The sequence below is a fragment of the Caenorhabditis remanei genome, chromosome IV (assembly GCF_010183535.1).
Source record: "Caenorhabditis remanei strain PX506 chromosome IV, whole genome shotgun sequence".
In the NCBI taxonomy this organism is placed as follows: domain Eukaryota; kingdom Metazoa; phylum Nematoda; class Chromadorea; order Rhabditida; family Rhabditidae; genus Caenorhabditis; species Caenorhabditis remanei.
In genome coordinates this window covers 15,703,379-15,724,535 of record NC_071331.1, presented here as the reverse complement: position 1 = coordinate 15,724,535, position 21,157 = coordinate 15,703,379, and the positions used below count along the sequence as shown (strand labels likewise).

The 21,157-nt window shown below is 39.3% G+C and overlaps 10 protein-coding genes and 1 pseudogene across 11 annotated transcripts; 4 read left to right on the top strand and 7 right to left on the bottom strand.

Annotated features, from left to right (window-relative positions):
- Window positions 1–983: 983 nt before the first annotated feature.
- GCK72_014391 (uncharacterized protein) lies at window positions 984–2,857 on the top strand (the record flags this gene model as incomplete). Its single annotated transcript, XM_003102739.2, has 6 exons — window positions 984–1,063; window positions 1,661–1,814; window positions 1,866–2,251; window positions 2,302–2,437; window positions 2,486–2,646; window positions 2,692–2,857. The coding sequence occupies 6 exons, from the start codon at window positions 984–986 to the stop codon at window positions 2,855–2,857; spliced, it is 1,083 nt and encodes a 360-aa protein (XP_003102787.1).
- Window positions 2,858–3,164: 307 nt separating this feature from the next.
- On the bottom strand, window positions 3,165–4,900 carry GCK72_014390 (uncharacterized protein; the record flags this gene model as incomplete). Its single annotated transcript, XM_053730266.1, has 7 exons — window positions 3,165–3,336; window positions 3,381–3,448; window positions 3,491–3,775; window positions 3,822–4,229; window positions 4,277–4,642; window positions 4,695–4,815; window positions 4,866–4,900. 7 exons carry the CDS (start codon window positions 4,898–4,900, stop codon window positions 3,165–3,167), a joined length of 1,455 nt encoding a protein of 484 aa, XP_053585038.1.
- A 452-nt stretch (window positions 4,901–5,352) lies between these two features.
- Window positions 5,353–6,258, bottom strand: GCK72_014389 (uncharacterized protein; the record flags this gene model as incomplete). Its single annotated transcript, XM_003102650.2, has 1 exon — window positions 5,353–6,258. The coding sequence occupies one exon, from the start codon at window positions 6,256–6,258 to the stop codon at window positions 5,353–5,355; it is 906 nt and encodes a 301-aa protein (XP_003102698.2).
- Window positions 6,259–7,203: 945 nt separating this feature from the next.
- Window positions 7,204–7,908, bottom strand: GCK72_014388 (uncharacterized protein; the record flags this gene model as incomplete). The annotated part of the gene is made up of 3 exons (XM_003102721.2): window positions 7,204–7,281; window positions 7,328–7,521; window positions 7,647–7,908. The coding sequence occupies 3 exons, from the start codon at window positions 7,906–7,908 to the stop codon at window positions 7,204–7,206; spliced, it is 534 nt and encodes a 177-aa protein (XP_003102769.2).
- Window positions 7,909–8,295: 387 nt separating this feature from the next.
- On the bottom strand, window positions 8,296–9,241 carry GCK72_014387 (uncharacterized protein; the record flags this gene model as incomplete). Its single annotated transcript, XM_003102806.2, has 5 exons — window positions 8,296–8,309; window positions 8,359–8,580; window positions 8,633–8,733; window positions 8,783–8,939; window positions 8,986–9,241. The coding sequence occupies 5 exons, from the start codon at window positions 9,239–9,241 to the stop codon at window positions 8,296–8,298; spliced, it is 750 nt and encodes a 249-aa protein (XP_003102854.2).
- Window positions 9,242–10,381: 1,140 nt separating this feature from the next.
- On the bottom strand, window positions 10,382–12,806 carry GCK72_014386 (annotated as a pseudogene). The gene is made up of 6 exons: window positions 12,760–12,806; window positions 11,580–11,832; window positions 11,266–11,529; window positions 10,956–11,219; window positions 10,692–10,907; window positions 10,382–10,642 (listed from the first exon to the last, which is right to left on the bottom strand). Coding segments are annotated over exons 1-6 (1,305 nt in total).
- Window positions 11,988–12,949, top strand: GCK72_014385 (uncharacterized protein; the record flags this gene model as incomplete). Its single annotated transcript, XM_003089452.2, has 4 exons — window positions 11,988–12,116; window positions 12,160–12,423; window positions 12,467–12,691; window positions 12,737–12,949. The coding sequence occupies 4 exons, from the start codon at window positions 11,988–11,990 to the stop codon at window positions 12,947–12,949; spliced, it is 831 nt and encodes a 276-aa protein (XP_003089500.1).
- Window positions 12,950–13,062: 113 nt separating this feature from the next.
- Window positions 13,063–14,625, bottom strand: GCK72_014384 (uncharacterized protein; the record flags this gene model as incomplete). Its single annotated transcript, XM_053730265.1, has 7 exons — window positions 13,063–13,524; window positions 13,571–13,733; window positions 13,777–13,979; window positions 14,025–14,251; window positions 14,297–14,368; window positions 14,418–14,515; window positions 14,561–14,625. 7 exons carry the CDS (start codon window positions 14,623–14,625, stop codon window positions 13,063–13,065), a joined length of 1,290 nt encoding a protein of 429 aa, XP_053585037.1.
- A 609-nt stretch (window positions 14,626–15,234) lies between these two features.
- GCK72_014383 (uncharacterized protein) lies at window positions 15,235–17,002 on the bottom strand (the record flags this gene model as incomplete). The annotated part of the gene is made up of 6 exons (XM_003102809.2): window positions 15,235–15,590; window positions 15,637–15,894; window positions 15,946–16,513; window positions 16,557–16,619; window positions 16,663–16,787; window positions 16,897–17,002. The coding sequence occupies 6 exons, from the start codon at window positions 17,000–17,002 to the stop codon at window positions 15,235–15,237; spliced, it is 1,476 nt and encodes a 491-aa protein (XP_003102857.2).
- A 450-nt stretch (window positions 17,003–17,452) lies between these two features.
- On the top strand, window positions 17,453–18,183 carry GCK72_014382 (uncharacterized protein; the record flags this gene model as incomplete). Its single annotated transcript, XM_003102798.2, has 4 exons — window positions 17,453–17,506; window positions 17,553–17,657; window positions 17,751–17,985; window positions 18,029–18,183. The coding sequence occupies 4 exons, from the start codon at window positions 17,453–17,455 to the stop codon at window positions 18,181–18,183; spliced, it is 549 nt and encodes a 182-aa protein (XP_003102846.2).
- A 657-nt stretch (window positions 18,184–18,840) lies between these two features.
- On the top strand, window positions 18,841–21,058 carry GCK72_014381 (uncharacterized protein; the record flags this gene model as incomplete). Its single annotated transcript, XM_003089455.2, has 8 exons — window positions 18,841–18,935; window positions 19,275–19,461; window positions 19,510–19,631; window positions 19,677–19,840; window positions 19,884–20,010; window positions 20,059–20,619; window positions 20,665–20,884; window positions 20,936–21,058. The coding sequence occupies 8 exons, from the start codon at window positions 18,841–18,843 to the stop codon at window positions 21,056–21,058; spliced, it is 1,599 nt and encodes a 532-aa protein (XP_003089503.1).
- Window positions 21,059–21,157: the final 99 nt, after the last annotated feature.

Genomic DNA, 21,157 nt, shown 5'->3' with positions numbered 1-21,157 from the left:
TTCGAAAAATAAGAAAATGACCCTTACCCCCCGGTCACTTTTTCCCCTTTTCCCCACCCATTCACTTTACGATTTCTATTTTTCTAGATTTCTCTCCAGAATCTTCAAAAAGTCCCTCTTGAGTTGTTGATGACTGAACATGGAATTGTTCATTCCTCTCTCTCTCTCTGATAGAGTGATAAGACGTTTGCATGTGTGCACTCATATGCATAATCATAATCTATAGGTCAAATTTGCGCATCTTTTGTTGACTCTCGGGAGTGTTTCCCAATGAGCAAAAGAGAGAAGAAACGTTCAAGTCAATCTTTACTTTTCTTCAATTCATTTTCACAGTTTTTATCAGTTAAAATCTAGTTACGTTTCACTGAATTGTTGCAACTTTTCACACTCAAAACTGTCCTCTTTCCAATATTTTTTGAATGGGAAACCTGGTAATGAACACTTTTTATTCTCATCTAAAAATCATAGTGCACTTTCTGATTTCAATATTTTGGGTTGCCACAGTTTCAATCATTTCCCCACTTTCCCTAATTTTGACCACCGAAAAATTGAAATTTCTCAAGAATCCCAAAATCAAAGAGACTATTAGAACATCAAAAAGTTTATTTAATGTCTGATTCTTTCGTCTTTATTTCTAAAAAACGTCTGCTCGATTTCTCTCTTCGTATCATATCGAATGTATTCTTTTTTCCCTTCCGACCATCTTTATTTTTCATTAATCCAAAAGCTAACATTCCGTTCTAATTTCTTTTTCTTTTCAACCCCCGCGTATCAAATTTTTCATCTGTTTTGTTCACTGACTTTTCCTAAGACTTTTTCGTCTTCAACTGATTCCATTTCATTTTTTATTCTGATTCTTTGAGTTGTCTCTGATTCAATTCTTTTTTCTGAATCCTTTTCACGCCTTCTTATTTCTCTTTTTGTTTTCCAGAATCGCCCGACAAAATTGATCGTCTCACGAACGACGTCTTCTCTTTTCACCGATGATTCCGAGGAGAAGTAATTTTATTTTACTTCTTTTCAATTTAATACAAGTTCAATCACTATTAGATGCTTCTTGGTGGTACGTTTCTTATTTTTGTTGTTGTTAAGTTCGAGATTTTAAATCAAATTTGTATAAAAACAAATGCCTTGAAGATTCTGAACATATTCTCAAGTAATCTCAATAAATCGACTCGAAAAATTTTAGTCTGAAAATTTAAAGGCGAAAAAACATCAAATTGAAATATTGATCATTTACGGTACAGTTCAAAAACTTTGATATTTTCATTGAAACATTACGATAATTGAGAGGATGTCACCGTGACGCTGACCATGACATAGTGATACGGCTGACTGTGATAGTTAAAAACTCTATTGGGTTTGTAGATCAAACCTAGAACAATGTTTTCGTAGTTAACAACTCTTTCGTACGAGTCTTCCCTGTGGATCAGCAGAGCAATTTTCACTCGAACCGAATCGGGGGACACGGTGGCAAACTCGAAATTAATTTCTGCTGAAAACATCCCAAAGTTTCAGTGTTTTCAGTGTTTCTTTATGTGAAAATATAACTTATAAAACAACCTGATCTAGATATTTAGCAGAAATTGGACCTATTCCTAACCTCCACAATTTCAGCTTTCCAATCACAAAAATCTTTTTTTTAAATTTTTCGTTTCAGGTCAACAGTTGCACAGCTGTCGACTGCTCTAGCAGGTCATAATGTGAAACCAATCTGTGAACTGCCTGGATTATCTCCCGGTCAAGCACAAGTATGCGAACTGTTCAAAGACCATATGCCAGCTGTCAGTATTGGAGCTCAAAACGCTATACAGGTGAATATTATTTGAATTTCAGCAAATCTTATTCTATTACTTTCTCTTCAGGAATGTCAAAGACAATTCACAGGACACCGATGGAATTGTTCAACTCATTACAGTACTGGAATGCTCGGACCGATTCATAAAATGGCAACACGAGAAGCTGCTTTCACGTATGCAATTCTGTCGGCTGGAGTGACACATGAAATTGGAAGACGTTGTAAACAGGGCCTTCTGACTTCTTGTGGATGTTCTGATGAGATAAAACCAAAGAATGTTCCGAATGATTGGAGTTGGGGTGGATGTGGAGACAATGTTGAGTATGGATACAAGTTCTCGAGAGATTTCATTGATATTCGAGAGAAAGAGCATGATCCGAAAAGGAATCATGATAATGGGAGGAGTTTAATGAATAGAAGAAATAATGAGGCGGGAAGGAAGATTCTCAAACGGTCAGTTCATTTTCTATCGACTTCTGAAATTCAAGTTCAAATTTGTTCAGGCATCGTAAACCAAAATGTAAATGTCATGGAGTATCAGGCGCATGTAATATGAAAACATGTTGGATGCAATTGCCATCAATGGAACAAGTTGGAAAAATATTGAGGAATAAGTATGATAAAGCAATTAGAGTTCAGGTATCATTTTCCCCACACTTTTTGCTTCAAATTTAAGAAGAATTTTAGATAAATGACCGTGGAAACTTGCAACTTCTAGCAGATGAAACGAGTAAAGAAAGAAAGACAAGAGCACTTCCGACTGATTTAGTTTTTATGGATGACTCTCCAGATTACTGTAGATTCGATCGACACTCTGGAACATTGGGAACTGAAGGAAGAGTCTGCAAGTGAGTTTTCTTATTGATAGACAATACTTTATAAAAGCATTTCAGACGTGGTTCAAGTGGAGCTGAAGGATGCGATAGTCTTTGTTGTGGTCGTGGATACAATACATATACTCAAGAAATCAAATCAAAATGCAATTGCAAATTCGAATGGTGCTGCAAAGTAGTATGTCAAACATGCAATAATGTGACACAAGTTGATATCTGTAAATAACTTTTGCCACTTTTCTCTTTTTCTTTATTTCTCTTTTTTACCTCAGGACTTTTTTGAATTTTTCCGAAATCCCGCCAAATCTTAGCCCGTTTGCTCAATGACATCTACTTATAAAACCACATCAAAAATCACAATTTCTCTCTGAACCTATCACAACTATTTTCCATCACATTCCTTTTCCTTCCCTCCTTATTTTAATCTGAAAACTGAAAAAGAATCAGTTGAGTTTTTGAACATTAAAGAATAATGTATTTATTTCAACAAATAAAAACTTTAAATACAATCAATTTATTCAAGTAAATGACTTCTACATTCTGTAGAATGTACCCAATTTATAACGAGTTGCTTCTCCATTACTTGGTGTCATTTTCAACGGAATTAGACGACGCCAGAGGAAAAGTGTTGAGATAATTGCAACGGTGACAATACTCCAATGATATATCATTATCCATTTGTATCCACTCAGTTCAAATAGACGACTAAAAACTGTTTCAGTTTTGAAGATCTATTGTAAATCTCTTACGTTGAAAACAGTGAGACAACAAATTGCGAAAAAGCTCCAGTGAATGCGAAAAAGCCTTGAACAGTTCCCTGAAACAAAAGAATAAAATCCATTTTCCTCACAACAAATACCTGTTTTCTTGGACCAATAATTTGGCTCAGCAGTGAACTTGAAGTTGAAGAAATGAGTGGAAATCCTAATCCAATTATTGCAGAACAAATGACTAAATACAATGGAAGTGGAACTCTTGGAGTACTATCACACCAATCGAATTCACATCGTCCGACTTCAGAAATAGTTGAATTCAGAGTTCCCGGACGGTCCAATGGTCCAGGATAGAAGGGAAGTGGCATGTGGAGAATGAAGAAGATTTCAAAGAATACAAGTCCGCATAGAAGAAGAAGACGGTTGTCAATCTGGAAAGTTCTGATGAAAAATAAGAAAACATATGGAGTCACAAACCGTTTTGAGTTTAGTGGAAGCAAGACTGAAATTGACAATAAACGTGAAAACACAGGAAACAGTTTGAATGATTCCATTATAGAGCACTGCGTCTTCTCGACTCCAGTTGTACATTGCAATTGTGACTGGAGCAGCCATACTCTCGACACAAACTACACCACACATCAGCCACCACATATAGAATAGAAGAAGAACAGGAAGACGATCGAACTTCGGAAGAACAAAATACGGATCTTGATTCTTTTCTTCTTCACTTATAATTCCAACATAGTTTTCTTCCAGGAAGAAATAGGTCAAAAGAATGGAAAACACACTGACAATTGTCATGAAAAGTGCAGCTGATGTATACATATTTATGAGAAATGGACCAATGTAGAAACCATCTTTTCCGAGAGGAATGAAACAAATCTGAACCATGAGAAATGCAGAGATTCACTCTTCAATTTCTGTGTTACCTGAATAGTTGGACCCAAGAAGAAGCCAGCGGTGAATCCTGCGTTAGTAATAGAAACCGCTTTCATTCGATCTTCTTGAGTACTAGCTGTTCCAATGAAACTTCTGAGAACTCCGAGTGCTCCTGGACTGAATCCAGTTAAGATTCTCGAAAACAGCATGACCCATTTCACATATGGAGGTGCCAAATATGCAAATCCATACAGCAAATTTCCGAATCCAGCGATTCCACACGCACAGAACACTGGATTTCGTGTTGATGCTGAAACCTGATTCCAATATCCAAAAAGCGGATTCGCGAATGCTGAAGCAAGAGCTTGAAGCGCAAGAAGAACTCCGAAAAAATCAACTGTCACTGATTCATCGTTCTGAAAATAAAATGATTACAGAGGGTTCAGAAGACTAACTTCTAAAACTGACTTCTGATAGATATTGCCACGTGGAAGTGAAGTAAATACTCATCTGAAGTCCAGTCAAAAGGAGAAGAAATGATATGACGTACACGGATTTCCATGGCGTTTTCCGTTCTGCTAATTCTTTTCTGAATGATTTTAAAAACTAATGAAACTATGATTCGATTCAAAAACTTACTCCTTCACTGAAAGTTTTTTGACCGGAGCAGTCATTTTTCAGCCGACCGCCAGAATGGTTGACTTTGAACAACTGACCTCATTTTTGAATTTTTAAATTTGAAAAGTCGAACCTCCCCGATTAGGGAAATGATGGTATAGGACGAGGTTTTGCATATTTTTCATTTCAATTCAGTTGAGGACATCATGGTGATGACATTTCCCCTTTTTTTGGTATCAATTTATCAACTTCAGTGAACAGAGGCACAGGAAAAAGATTAACTTTTTGAATCTTGTAGCTATCTTTTTTCAAAGTGTTCTTATTAATTTCTAATAGTACTGTCTCTGTGTGTTAACTGAGGTAAACTCTCTGTTGAAACGACACCGGACGAAGAAAACGAAGACTGGATTTCTGATTTTGTGTCTGTACTCATTGTGAAAAGTAGAATTAAAGAAGAAAAATTGAATGAAATAAATGTTTATTTTGCACAAACGGCACGCTTCTAAATTTAGCGGCGTCGGGTTCCGTCCTCGAAGAAGACTCCTCCGTCGATGGCGCAATACTTTGGACAGATTCCCTTCTCTCCCTCGCCTCCTGGCTTTCCAGCGGTTCCTGGTCCTCCTGGATTTCCGTCGGCTCCTGGGGCTCCAGCTGGTCCTGGTGGTCCCTTTGGTCCCGCTGGTCCTGGTCCTCCAGTTCCTGGGGCTCCGTCGTTTCCTGCTGGTCCGGCTGGTCCTGGTGGTCCATCTGGTCCTGGCTCTCCTGGTCCTCCTTGCTCGGATGCTCCTGGTTCTCCTGGTCCTCCTGGGTTTCCTGGAGCTCCGTCGTTTCCGGCTGGTCCTGCTGGTCCTGGTGGTCCAGCTGGTCCTGGGGATGATGGTCCGGCTGGGGATCCTGGTGCTCCGTCCTCTCCTGGTGGTCCTGGTGGTCCGGCTGGTCCAGCTGGTCCTGGTGGTCCTCCTGGGCATGGTTGGCATGGAGGTTGAGTGACTGGCTCACATGGGGCGGATGCTCCTTTTCCTGGGTTTCCTGGAGCTCCTGGTGCTCCTGGCTTTCCTGGCTTTCCTGGCTTTCCTGGAGATCCTCCTGGTCCTGGTGGTCCTGGATTACAGCATCCATCGCAGCCTCCACCACCGCTTCCGCCTCCTCCTCCGGCTCCTCCGGTATTGTAAGCTTGACGAGCAACACGAGTGTTGTTGCTTGGAGCATCCTTAATCAGATGAACCTCACTCCAGATGTCACGAGCAGAAACCTTGCAGAAGTTAACGTCAGTGTGAATCTGTTTCTTCACATTATTGACGTAGTTGTAGACCATTGGCAACGTGATAAACACGGAGACAACAGCCACAACAGAGAATGTGACAGCCGAATAGGCGACGAATTTGTACGCTTTAATGCGAGCGTCGATGTCCATGATTGTTGGAGGAAATGAGTGATGGACTGAAGAATCTGGGAATGGACAGATGTTTTTATAGGAGGGAATGACTACTTGGAACTGGTATAATTGTTCTTGTTAAGGAGTATGAAGGAGGGAGAAGGGGAGATCTAGTTTCTATGTTATCAATGACTCCCATTGGTTTATGATACTGGTTTTTATATTGTAAAGTATCTCGGTTTCTTGGGAAAAGGAGGACATATAATTAGAAAGGAATTACTAGAAAACTATATTCAATTATAGTTAAATGAGGTCACTGGAACTGGAAATGGGGACTCAAGTGGATCATTTTGAGACCAATTTTCAAAAAGCAAATGCATATTTATTTGATTTGGATTATCTTTAAATGGGGCAAAATAAGCATACTTGTCAAGGGCCGGGCCGGGCCGGGCCGGGCCGGGCTTTTTTTTCAAAACGTCAGGCCCGGCCCGGCCCGGCCCGAAGCCCGGCCCGGCCCGGCCCGGCCCGGCCCGGCCCGTCAGGCCCGTCTTTTTGGAGGGAATTTTTTTTTCAATTTTTTTTCAATTTTTTTTTTCAAATTTGATTAAGGTGTACTGAGATGAACTCAGACTTTTCTCATAGAATAATATGAGTGTCTTTTTGTCAATTTTTCCGCAAAAAAAATTGAAAATTGGAAAAAAAATTGAAAATTTTTCTCAAAAATCCCATATTCCTGACAAGACGGGCCTGACGGGCCGGCCCGGGCCTAAGCTTTTCAGGCCCGGCCCGGCCCGGCCCGGCGGGCCGGGCCGGGCCGGGCTTTTTACGGGCCGGGCCGGGCCGGGCCGGCGGGCCGGCCCGTCATTTGACAAGTATGAAAATAAGCATGTTTTTTACAAAAAAGCCAATTAATTTCTGCATTCAAAATAAGTAAAAAGCAAAAGCGAATCAATTTAAATATATTTTCAATCATTTCAATTCGTATTAATAACAGTGTGGTTCCTCCTTATGTTTCACTCCGATTTCCATATTCGGTGTTCCCAAATCGAACCATTTTTGGACCTGAAACAGCAATTGTCCACATACTTCAAGTACTCTTCTCTCTTACCTTCACTCCCTTATTAATATAATTATCTGGGACAGTAAAAGTGATCTTTCGACGGCAAACTTTAGATGTTGTACGACAGTTGTGGTAGATTCTAAGTTGAGGATCAATAGAAGTAATGGAAATTGCAAATCCAGAAAGTTCGAATGTTCCATCCTCATTCACGTGGGTTTCAGCAATCAGATCATCTGGGTCAACTGAAAATTTTAATATTATTGGTCCCTTTCTCAAATATTCTTTTCAAGAAGTCATTTGATCTTCCAGAACATTTTTCAATTCGAAATGTTGTTTTCCATGAAAAACTTTTCAAAATATCACTTACACATATCATTATCCCACAATTTGACAGTGGCATTTCTCACCGGACGTCCTCCACACATCAATTTTCCCTTCACTCCAATTGCTTGTTTTCTTCCGATCGCACGAACTTTATCAATGAAACGAGTTGGTTTTTTGGTCCCTCCTGGTGACATAATTTCAATTTCAGAATCCGATGTTTCATTGAGTTTCGTTTGAAGAAGATCATCAGCCGAAATGAAAACGAAAAATACAGTTGGAATCAGAAAAAGAATCAGAAGATTCATGGCTGATTTCTAGAGGGAAAAATCAGAAAAATGGAAGGAAAAGTGAGAAAAGGAGTTGCTTGTCGAAGAAGTAATCCTTGAGTAATCCAGAGAAGAAAACCGAAATGATTTATTGGTGGTTTCAAGAGATTACAGTGAGTAAACAAAGAACTTTTAAGCTACTTGAGATGGGCAGAAATATTTGAAAGAAGGTAATAAATCAAGACAACCGAAGACGTGGTTCTTGAAGTATGAGCTCTGGAATGTTTCAGAATTCTCATAAACTTTAGTTTGTTTACGAAACAAAAGCCCATTTGAAGAAGTAAAGAATAAATGAAAACTCAAGAAACTTTTAGAAGACAAAATATAAGGGATGAATGGAAGTTCGAGCGGATATTTCCAATCTCCTCATAGGTAAGGTCCTGAAACAGCCCAGTTCATTAATTCCATTTTTGTTCAGTTTTAACCCACTACAGTCATATTCAGAATCCAATCCAAGCAGCGTCATTCTCTTTCTTCCATCGGTCATTTTCTTACAGAAATCCGCATCAGTTGTCAAGTTTCCATTTCGATATAATAGTATTGAATTATGTGAAATTTTGAGATTAGGAAAAGAAACTTCTTTCAGAAAATCATTTCTTCTGAACTTCATTGCGACACCCAATCCCAATGAAGCAGTTCCAATATAAACTGCTGTAATATAATAAACTACGACTCCTTATCTCTAATTTATAGAATTTCAAACCTGAAACTTGATAAATTTCTCGTAAATTTGGCATGGATATATTGGTTAAAGTGCTCCCTTCGATTACAAATGAACCGAAGATAATCTCAAATTGTTGGAATCTGAATGACAAAAGCAGTCAGAATTGGAAAACCTTCTCATAAAACTAACTTTTTAATTTCATTCTGCGGAACTTTTGTATAATTGTTGATATCTGAGTAATCCCAAATATCTGGATTCGAGTAGATAATATCTCCAATATATCGAGTACATCTTTCATTTATTGTTGATAGTTTTCCGGTACAATATGTCGATGGATTGTTAATTTCTGAAATTTTGTTTCAGTTTCAATCAATTTAAACTTCTGAAATTACTGTCTAATTCACAATATGACAAGGGTGAATATTGGTTTATATATCTGATATTGGATTGAGCTAACAGCTGAATAAACGATGGATCTATACATAATTCTTCATTAGAAGTAATACGGGCATCTGAATCTGAATTCCGACTTTTAACCGATCGAAGTCTGATCAAATCCAAACGACCGAGATATTCATTCGACTCGATTTCGATCGTATTTTGAGCTTCGACTCCTGAAAAGATAACCAACTTGAATAGATTACTCATCTCTTTCACCTGATTCTATGTCCTCCAAATTTTGTAAAAAACCCAAAGTTTCTAGATTTGTTCTCTGGATACTTATAAAACCATATAACTTTGTGACAGTTGCTAAACGATATAATACATTGTATGGGGGTGCAATCCCGTTCATTATAATATTTCCATATAAAACAATACAGTTTTCTGGGAAATTCTTGATTTTCGGCCATTGGAAATAACCAGTTATCTCACATCCACAATCGAATAGATTTCCAGTTATCGAACGACGGTTGAAATATACATCATGGATAACTGAACAACTTTTTTGTAAATTTAAAACTGGATTATTCTGAATTTCGACTTTTCCGTTTGAATATTTCAGAGATGTTAAACTGATACTGGCCAGTTTGGTATTATTGAGGATGGATATTCCTTTGTCTGAAGTAGATTTGAATTAGAAAATATATTGAATATTCTTTTTTTTAATTTCAAACCTAAAGGATCTCCTGTAATATTCTGAATATTTCTCATAAAAGTAGCAGAAGTTAACTGAGTATTCCATATTTGTAAAACTCCGCGGATTGAATGGACATTCTTGAAAAGAGCAACCAATTGATCGTTGCTTATTTCAGAATTCTCATCAATACGAAATCTTCCGATTAGTTGAGAACAATTGGTTGGAAAGGAACTGGTTTTGGTGACATAATGAACATTAAATGTACAGTTTTGAGATAAAACTGAAGGGAAAAGATATAGAAACCCAAGTAAAATAAGTGTTACTTGAGTCATGAATGAAAGAGAAATGAATTGGAAAACAAAAAAATCTTCGTATATTTTAATTATATGTTGCGAGTTGCTTGGCTACCGAGAATTGAAATATTGGTTTGAAAACTTTGAAGAATGTCAAAATGTTTCCGAAACTTTTACTTCACCATTTATCGAAAGCTCACAGAATCGTATTATAATTTTCGTTGTTACTCTCAAAAAACTGAAACATTTAGAATATTTCGAAAATTTTATTGCATTTTTCAGATGGAATGTGATATCAATTGAAATGTAGAGAAAACAAGCAAATAATTTGTTATTTACAAGTGCATAAGGATTGAAGTGAGTATACAAAGATACCAGAATAATAAATCATTTTACAAACAATTCAGAATTTAAGTTTTACGATTCTCCAAATATAATAGAATTCATTTGCTGAACTGTGACCTTTTTCTTAACAGCACTACTATCACCGTCCTGATGAATGAACACTATATCAGTCAGCTTTCCGTGTTCGATACGTTTTACGGCTCCTGCAGAAAGTCTCTTCTGTTTTCGATTCTCGGAGTCGATGATGTCTTTGATTTTGTCTGCATTTGTAGTAACCTTTTGTTGAGTGGAATGTTGAGTACTGTCAGCAAGACGAACGCGCATCAATGTGATCTTAAAAGAGCCGTATTGTACGTCAACACCTTTGCTGAAATATGTATACCTTATGAGCAATCAATTGTCTTGTTGCGTTCGCAAGGTACGGTCGTTTTGGTTCTTCTAGTGGGAACATTGTGAGAACATCAATTGAAGGAGTAAAGAGCCAATTTACTTGGTCTTTGAGCATTGTAGCTGTATAAGTCAATCCATAGTCACACATTATTGAAACAGTTTGATTGAAAGTTGAGAGCTCTCGTTGTGTGTACAATGATTCGTTCATCTGAAGAGATTCAACGAATATAAAAGTTCACAAAACAATATTACTTACTGGTTTGATAGGTGGTTGAACTATTCCAACAATAAAAGGTAGCAAGTCCAATAAAAGTTGATTTTTCGATGCTCCTCTTCCGGCTTGTCCAATCGAGCGAAGAGCACTGATCGTTTCTTCTGATTCCTTCGTTTTTAAGAACATGTTCTGCTCGAATTGTGGATATTGAATATGAACACGTGCATGAGTTGCAATATTCAAATGGAGAGAAACGAAGAAAGAGAAGGCATACTTTTGAACAGACCAGTTTTGGTGACTATGAATCTGAAATACACGGATTAGAAATAGCTGAACCCTGAACAGTGCTTACGATTTTCTGAATATCATCGTAGAATTCGAACCAAGAGGAAGCCTTCCGAATGACTCCGATCGGAAGTGAGACGAGATAATTGGAATGCAGACCTGACACAAATCGATCTTCTCCTCCGTGCTCGGCCGAAATCCGTTCGATCGCATAAACACGTTCTCTGACAGATTTGATACCTCCTTTGGCATCCGTATGTTTCGAGAGTTCAAGAATAGCAGACCAATGCTCAAAAATTGAAGCCGCACCTCCTTTTTCTTTTTCAACTACCTAAAAAAAAAGAAATTCCGTGAAGAAAAAAATCTGAAAGGTTCACAAACCTCATTAATCAACTTCATAGTGACTATCCTGTTGGCTTTTCGAGCAGTAACAGCAGCCCATTGTAAAGTGTTAATCGAATGTCTCATATCGTTTGCACATAGTTCACAAAGTTTCCTCAAAGTACTCAAGTCACATCGGAGACTTTCCACGTCGCAAATTTGTTCGAGACGTTTGGCGAGTACTTCTTGTTTGGTGGCACTCAATTGAACACACCATGCAACTCCTCTCAATTCTCGGAGAGCAGGCGTGAATCTTAAATTATTGAGTTAGAATGAACTAGCATGACCCTACAATGACCCTAGATGCTCTATTTTGATCTGATATAAATAGTATCTAAGAGAATATAACAATCAGTTTAGCGAAATCGAAACAACTCGAAAAGCAAGAACGTAACTCGTCCGGAAAACATGGGATCCGAGAAGATGATCGAAGTAAAAATCGATATGGAAGAAGGAGAACCATTAGGAGCAACTCCGAACGATAAACTGGTCATCACGAAGATTCAGAGTGGAACTATTTCCGAAGGGAAATTGAGAGTGAGTGCTTTCAGCAAGAAACCTCAATTAGAATTCTATTCAGGTCGGTGATCAAGTGAAAAAGGTTAATGACGTTGATTGCAAAGATGCCAACGACTTCTTTCGTGCCCTCCGTTATGCGGCTCCGCTTGCTCGAATTCTAGTTAACCGTGATGAGAAAAAGGCAGAAGAGCTGGAGGCTCGTGTTCATATTCCAGAAGACCGTGCCAAGATCATTCAACGCCGTGAGGGATATGTCTATGAGATGGCGACATTGGTTTGGGTGCAAAACGGACCGAAGCTCGGATTGGGAATCAAACATTTCCAGGTTGACAATCCATACCAAACAAGACAAATTTCGGTATTTTCAGAACCGAGTGCTCGTTTCGCGTGTCGATCCAGGATCGTTGGCAGAGAAATGCTTAGTGCTTGGTGACCATTTGTGTGACGTTGATGGAGTCCCGGTCACTGACAAAGACGTTGCCCGTGATTTGCTTGTCAAGAACATTCAAGAAAAAGGAAAAGTTTCTTTTGTCGTCGAGAGACCAGACTCTATCGAAGCCAAGCAATGGGCGAAGAATGCTTTGGCTGCCAATGTAGAACTTCAAGTTCAATAATCAAATAACAATGTACAATTTCAGATTCTTACACCACCATCAGTTACCATGGCCGATGACGTCCGTAGCATTGCAGCAAAATATCGTCAAGCATTGAAAGGTTTGAAGGGTCCAGAGAAGAGTGCCATGACGACTGGTGGAGGACCAGGTGGTCGAAAAGTATCTATAGTCGAGGAGACAGCCACACACGAAATTGGTCACGACCACGAAGGAAAAGCTCTTCGCAAAGTGAAATAAACCAATCACAACGACGATACCCGAAAGAAGATGAACATTTTTAAGAACAACTGATTGTTGAATAAATCAGTTTTCTATTTGTTTTTGTTATCAATGATACTGTACAATTCTACTCACAAGTTATTGCAAATACCAATAATTGGGCGTCGCACCGCTTTCTTTCCAGTTGCTTGCAAACACCGAACTAAATGTCGAATCGTGTCAATCGGAGTTCCATCAATTTCATCAAGAATTAAGCAGGCTGGTCTTTGATCAGCGTCCAGTGTTCGCGAAGTCTTTACAGCTCCTTCCAGTACTTTATTGAGATCTGCGACTGTTCGAGCGTCACTTGCGTTAACATCAATTGTTGCATATCCTGCTTGTCGGGCCACAACTCGAGCCAGAGTACTTTTTCCAAGACCTGCTGGTCCAGAAATAAGCAACATTTTCGATAAAGGTCGCCTTATCTTTCCGTTATCCATTTGAAGTACCTCTCGTTCTTTCTCACCGAGACTTGACAGGAGATCATCAACTTTTCTATGGAAAACACATTCATCCCACATTTTCAGCCATGCCAAAATATTCCGATTCACAGTCTGCAATTCTCGAATTATATTAAATTTAAAATGTTCTGACACTCACATTATCTGATAACAAATCCGAGAAGTTTTTTGCTTTGTATTTGTCAACCCACAGTGAAGATTCGACATGTGATGTTGTCATTGTTTCCAGTTCAGATGATTCTTCGAGCATTCGAGAAAATTCTAACTCTTGTTGCTTCACACAATTCTGTTCTTTCTCTTTTCTGAACAACAACACTTACTTATTTATCCTGATTCTGATCTTACCGAATATTTTCTGCTTCTTCGCAAATTGCTTGGAATGCTCGATAACCAACTCGAGAACGCGTAGCTTGTTGTGTGATAGCTTCTACCAGCGGAACAGAAGAACGATCTTCACGGAAAGTTCGAATATAAAAACGTTGGCCTCTGAGAACGTCGCTGACACCGATCCAAGGGGAGCCGTCAGTTGGAGGATTCTTCATGACTTCCTAGGTACCCGGAGATTTTATAGGTGAGTAGACATCAGAGCTTACCTTTCTCCTGTGATATCTTCTTGACATTTCTTGTTCGCATAGGGAATAAATTGTCTGTTCTCCATCAGCTCCGAAATTCTCTGGATCATTTTCTTTAATAGCTTCTGCTTCCACGATAGCTTCGTTAATTTTCTGCTCCAAACTCTCAAGAGCTCTTCGTTTTGCGGCGTTCATCTGGGACTTTTCAGCAACATCAGGTGCCACGGGCTCCATTCTCATATGCCAATCTAAATTTTAAAGAATGAATTTTGAAGCATTGTAATGTTACTGACCCATCGGATGTGTTCGTCTACCATTCTTGTCAAATACATCTTCGATGTCATTCAAACGTCGCTTACGACTTCCTGAAATAATACTTCAATTATTTTTCAATGTAATAAAGATGTATTCTACCAAAGCCGACTTCCTCAAGAGCCCCTCTGACTTCTGATAGTCTTTGATTTTCAGTGTCTCCGTTTGAAATCACTGCTAATGGCTCTCTGTCATCATCTCTGTAATAACCACAAAGTCAAAAAAGTTTTTCTAATTTTTCCTACGGATATTGAAGTTCCCCGTCGTCATCGGCGAATCCAGTAGACAGTACATTGTATTCGTCGTCCATGTTAGATCTAACCAATTCAAGTTGAAAACACCCAGTCACCACAAAAACTCAAGTACAGGTCACTGTCACTAAACAAACTGAAATGAAAACGGCAAAGCACACAAAAACATCACGATAAAAGAATACGAAAATTTTATTTTAATTCCAATGTGCCAAAAACGTGTAGGAACTTGAGCGCCAAACGGTGCACGAGTACGCTAAGGAAAGAAAGAAAATGAAAATGGGGGCTGGTAAATAAGAAATGAGGAAGGAAAGTGATAATATATTAAAACAACATTCAAATACAACTTGGATATTCGGTGGTGGGATGATGTCTGATTGCAACTTGTACTCTAAAAGAGCAAACTTAGTGGGGATCACGGTCGTCAGTCACCGAAAACCGGGGGTGGAAAGGGGCGAGGGCGGGTTGGATGGGATTTGTTGAGAGATCTACTAAAACACTACACGCCATAATATTCGGTTACCAGAATCTTCTTACTTAAATCATCATTATTAAAACGAGGGAGGAGGGAAAAAGGAATAAATAAGAAAAATGAAAGAAGGATAGGTACAGAACGGTATGGATGTAACTTTTACAGGGATGGTGAGGGAAATGAGAGAGAAGAACCATTAATGTTGTCCTCCGTTTTGGAATGCACCGCGAAGTCCCCCGCGTGGAGCACCTCCTGGACCTCCACGGCGGAAGAATTGACCACCACGTGGTTGGAAACCGCCACGACCACCTCTGAATCCTCCACCTGGTTGATCGCGTTGCTCGCTAATTTGAGCATGTCCCTCGAATCCGAAGGCGTCGAGCTTGAGTGGAAGTTTCCAAGTTCCTTGCTCATCGCGAGTGGCAGCAGCGAAAATGGCTTGAACTCCAGCCTTGTTTCTCATTGTAATGAAGGCGAACGCATGTTTCGATGTGTCGTTGGGACTGTCGAGGACTTTACGAGGCATACGAACCTCTTCAACCTCTCCGAACTCTGAAATCGTCGATAAAAATTCAGACTTTAACTGATACAAACTCACTGTAGAATACTTGCTTGATCTCGGTCTCAGCTTGAGCAGTGTTACTTGGAACGATTTCGCGAGTAATTCCACCCAAATAGATCTTGCGCTCGTTCAAACTCGCATCCGAGTTCTCTTGAGCTTGACGCAAGTCATTAGCAGGGTGTTGAGATGATTGTTGGGCATGTCTCTGCTGCTGATAAATCTGAGCCTGGGCTTGCTGCTGTTGGTGCAATGCGGCGACTTGCTGCATTTGGTGCATTTGCTGTTGGTGCGCTTCTGTAAAAGAACTAAATAAAAACTGTTAAATGTTAAATCAAATTTTCTTACGTTGTCCCTGTCCGTAGCTTTGTTGTTGTGGTGGCTGTTGTTTGGCACCACCTCCAACAAGATTGGCCCAGGTTTTTGGAGCCTTTGGTTGTTCTTGAACAGGCTCCGGAGCTGGAACTGGAGCTTGCGGTGGAGCCTGAGCTCTTGGCTGTTGTTGTTGTGGATGTTGCACAGTTTCGGGTTTTTGTGGAGTTCTGACCACCTCCTTCTCTGAAGCTTTCGGTGAATCTTGCTTCGCTGGACGAGAAGTCTCTTCAGCTTTCTTTGGTGTTTGTTGCTTCGGAGCGGCAGGTTTCGGTTGCTCCTTTGGTTGTTCTGGAGTCTTTATCGCCTTCGTTACCTTTCCATTCGAACCGTTCGAATTTCCATTCACTCCTGTTGGCGACACCGTTTTTTCCTGCTCGATATTGAAATCGAAATAACCGTCGAGGTATTGGAAAGCATCAGTTTCAACGTAATACTTCTTCTGACCTTGTTGTCCTAGCAAAAACGTTTGCATGAATGGACGAAGGTTCACGGTTCCAATAACATTGACAATCACTCCTTGCTTATGTGGACTTGGATATCCCTGAATACTACCTGTTTAAATTTTGGCAAATGAAACTGATTACCTTGATGCAATGGATCTTAAAATGGGTGCTCTCCGGCAGATGGTTGTACAAATTCGCAATCTCCTAAAGCTTTAACATTAACATTATAAATATTTTTTAGAAATACCTGCGATCCAGTAACTGTCTGATCCTCCATATAAAACTTTGATTCGTGTCCATAAAACTTGGTGATTGAAGCACGGTTCTCCGACACGGTGATGTAGAAATGATGACAGAAAGCCCCACCGACTTCTAAAATATAGTGATCAGTACAACAAATGTGAATGAAGTGGTCTCTCAGACAGAGAAGATAGCAAGTTCCAATATTCACGAATATTCTATAGGTAGAATGTTAACTTACGTTCAGCAGCATAAACTGTGAGTGGTTCAATTGGCGCAGCGGCAACAGACAAATTTCCGTTGATCGGCTCCATTTTGTTTTGAGTCAAGGTCGAGGTTATCTGCATTTAACAATTACCTGAAAAAAATACTTAAACAGAAATGAGTACGAAAAACATCTACAATGAAAGTAGGAGCAAACAGTCATAGTTACGGGTGATACTAGATCACAATCTAACTTCCTATTCCTGTTTTTAATTGAGAAAAAAAATAACTGAAAACGTGAACGCATGAAAATCCGAACGCGCGAAATTCGAAAGAGACGTTTTTGGCAACGAGCCAGTTTGATCTGCAGGTCTGTTCGTTTGAATGCGGTGGCAGGTCTCGCCACGAAATTGACTTAACGCGGCAGTTCGAATATACATTTTTCTCTGGTACCCTCCTTTTTCGCATTGTCTCTCGCATTTCTTAACTTTCCACGATTTTCCAGCTCATTTTTGCCAACTCAGCAAACCCCGTAGTCATAATAGAGTTTATTTAATCAAAATAGATCTATATCTGTGATGGAAGTTTTCAATATGAAATTTTCTCTTCTGGTTCTTGCTTGGTTTGTATCAGTTGACGCTTCTGCAGTAAGTTTTGTAATGTTTTTACTTTTACAAAATTACGGATTTACAGAGAGTTCTTATCGGGAAAAATCTGCTCAGCACATATCCCCTTGCTCATAAACAAAACGTGTTTGAATATCAAATTGTCAATATCGGAAACACTTCTGCTATCAATGTAAGATTTAGAGATGATTCAATAGAATTGCAAAAAATTGTGGATTTGTCGGAACAAGTATTAGAAAATTATTTATCCATCGGTTGGTTTCAGGTGGAACTACACGATCGCGATTCTTTCCCTACCGATCGATTCGAAATTCTGAAAGGATCGCCAAACACGAAGTTCGCTGAGATTCTTCCTCAAATGACGGTCTACCATCACGTTGTCGTTGTTCCTCGGAATGTGCAGCCTATTGAAGATAAGAACGTGACTGTTGATTACACCGACTCGGAGACGAAGCAAGTCTCTCACGTTTCAACACTGTGGTACTCCAAAGGAAGATTCAGTAAGAAGAAAGTGGGATTATCTCGAAAATTATCATATTTCAGCTCATTACCTTCACGAAGACGCGCTGAAGGATGTGATCGGAACAAGTTCAAAACCTTTCCTCGGATTTGCTGCAATTGCTCTCCCATTCACTGTTCTGTCTTCATTGTTCTATTTCCGTTCCAAATCTCGCTATTCGGTCACAAAGCAAAACTGAATTCTGATTATTGTTCAATTACTGATCTTAATTACATGGGTATTTTATGGGCCTATTCTTGGGCAGCGAAAAACGTTTTTCGCTGGTTTTTTTTCCGATTCACGGAACCAGAAAATCAGCGAAAAACTCTTCGCGCGCAGGCATTTTTTGCTGGAGTTTTCTCTTCCATATTTGGTATGTTAGGCCATTCACTTCGGGACCATTTTGTTTAAATCAGTGATCCTTTAACTTTCAGTGAAGCGTAAATCGACAATTAAAGGATCACTGATTTAAACAAAATGGTCCCGAAGTGAATGGCCTAACATACCAAATATGGAAGAGAAAACTCCAGCAAAAAATGCCTGCGCGCGAAGAGTTTTTCGCTGATTTTCTGGTTCCGTGAATCGGAAAAAAACCAGCGAAAAACGTTTTTCGCTGCCCAAGAATAGGCCCATTAAATAGGATCTCTGCTTTAAATTGTCTTTATTAGCACCCGGTTAGAGTATATAAAATGTTAGTATTTGTTCCATTCTGTGAATTTTCTCTTGTCAAGTGCGTCAGTGGAATGCAAATTTTAGACGCCACTGAAAGTTTAGCATAATCCTTCATTTTTCGTTTTGCCTGTTAGACTAAAACAGTTGACAGTCGAATTGTCGCGCCGACTTTGACGGAAGCAAGATGGGCATGAAGAAGGATCTTCTTCTCGTGCTTACCATCGAATCTGTCGTTCTCGGTGTCGTACTAGGCTTTGTTATTAGGCCTTTCAATCCGAGGTAAGGTCTTTCTATCATTCTTATATATAAAACGCGTGTGGGCTCTGTCTGTGGATTTGTCGGTGTGTTTTTCAGGATGTCCGCAAGATTTTTGAGAAATAAAGGCAGAGCGCGCCATGGGCAAAAGTCGAACCCTCGCCTTTTCAGCGACAAGCGTGAGCGTTAACCACTCGGCCACGTGAACACTTTTGTGAGAGGGTGAACAGGAAAATAAGAAGAGGCCAGCCGGATGAAGCGCCGAAGGCGCGGCAGCCAGGCTGGTCTATATATATTCTGTTTAAACATTTCAGTTGTTGTTTTTCCAAAGTAGAATGATGTGAAATTTCACCTTATTTCCAGCAATGATACCATCAGTCTCATTGGTTTTCCTGGTGAAATTTTCATGCAAATCGTTGAGATGATGATCTTGCCATTGATTATGTCATCTGTAATATCTGCTTTGGCTCAAGTTCGTGCACGCGATGCTCGTCGTATTGGTATAGTGACTATCATATATTACATGACAACTACATTCCTGTCAACTTTCGTGAGACTTTGACTATGAGAAACAGATTCGCAATGAGTCAGATTTCAGACAGGAATCATTCTTGTGTCTTCTATCCATCCTGGTGACCCTGAATTAATTCATGAACTTGGAGAAGGAACTTTAGAGAATACAGCACTTTCAACATTGGATACGTTTCTCGATCAGATAAGGTGAGAACTAAATAAGAATTATGATGTTTGAAGGGTTGATTCCAGAAATATGTTTCCTGAGAATATCATTCAAGCCACATTCCAACAAGTTCAAACGGAATATATGCCGATCAAGCCGTCACGTGTTCGTAACTCTACATCAATGAATATGACATCAGAAATATTACACAAACAGACCCTCACTTATACAAATGAAATGAATGTTTTAGGTTAGAAACCGTAGAGTGAGAAGGTTATTAAATTAAATTACAGGTTTGATTGTGTTCTGCAGTGGATTTGGAATTATCTTGAGTATTTTGGGAGATCAGGCTCGTCTCATGATCAACTTTTTCATTGTTTTGGATGCTATTATCATGAGATGGATTAGTGCTCTCATGTGGTTTGTTGGAAGTCAATTCAATGGATTACTGTAAATGCCGGTTTTCAGGTGTTATCCAATTGGAATTCTGTCTCTTGTCTGTAAAAACATTATTGATATTGACAACTTGACAGAGACTGCTCAAGCTCTTGCCATGTACGTAGTTACAGTAATCTGTGGATTGATGATTCACTCTCTTCTCACTCTACCTCTTCTCTATTTCCTTGTCACCAAAAAATCTCCATTTGCATTCATGACCGGAATGCTTCAAGCGCTTGCAACTGCTTTTGGAACAGCTTCATCTGGTGCCACGTTACCAGTCACATTCCGTGCTTTGGAAGAAAATCTGAAAATTGATCGAAGAGTGACTAGATTCGTACTTCCACTTGGAGCAACTATTACTATGGATGGAACTGCACTTTATGAAGCTGTTGCTGTCATTTTCATTGCTCAATTGCATAATATCAAACTAAGTTTAATGGATTTAGTGACTATTAGTATCACGACTACGGTAGCTTCAATTGGATCAGGATCAGTTCCAGCTGGTTTGGATACTATTGTTATCGTTTTGACAACTGTTGGATTACCTGCAAAAGATCTCAGTTTGTTGTTGACTGTTGATTGGTTACTGTAAGTTTGTCATTGCCTATCAAAACTCCTCTGAAATGGTTACAGGGACCGTATTCGTACATCTGTCAATGTTCTCGGAGACAGTTTTGGAGCTGGAATTATTCATCATCTAACCCGTTCATCCCTTCTTGAAGCTGATACTGATGACCTCATTCGCCAGATTCGTGAAGATATTGATATTCTGAACAACCCGCATCAAGATACTCTTCCGATTTCTCATCACAGTGTTCAGTCAACAATTCAAAATACTCAGAACTCAATGCAGGTAATATTATAATAATTGTTGTTGTAGCAGTATTGAAGACTGATAATTCAGGCTCCCCATATCTACTCAAAGTCCGCTCGAGCCTCTTTTGCGCCAGTTCCCAACGAAGAGGAACGAAAAGCGTTGCTGAAAGAATCGATTGCATTGAACAAATCTGAAACTCATATCGTTTAGAAAGAGCTTTTTGAAATTCTCTTTAATTCGTTTATTTTATATTTCTAACTACCGTAATCTCCTGATTAGCATGAGAGGTATATTGGATTACGGTTGTAC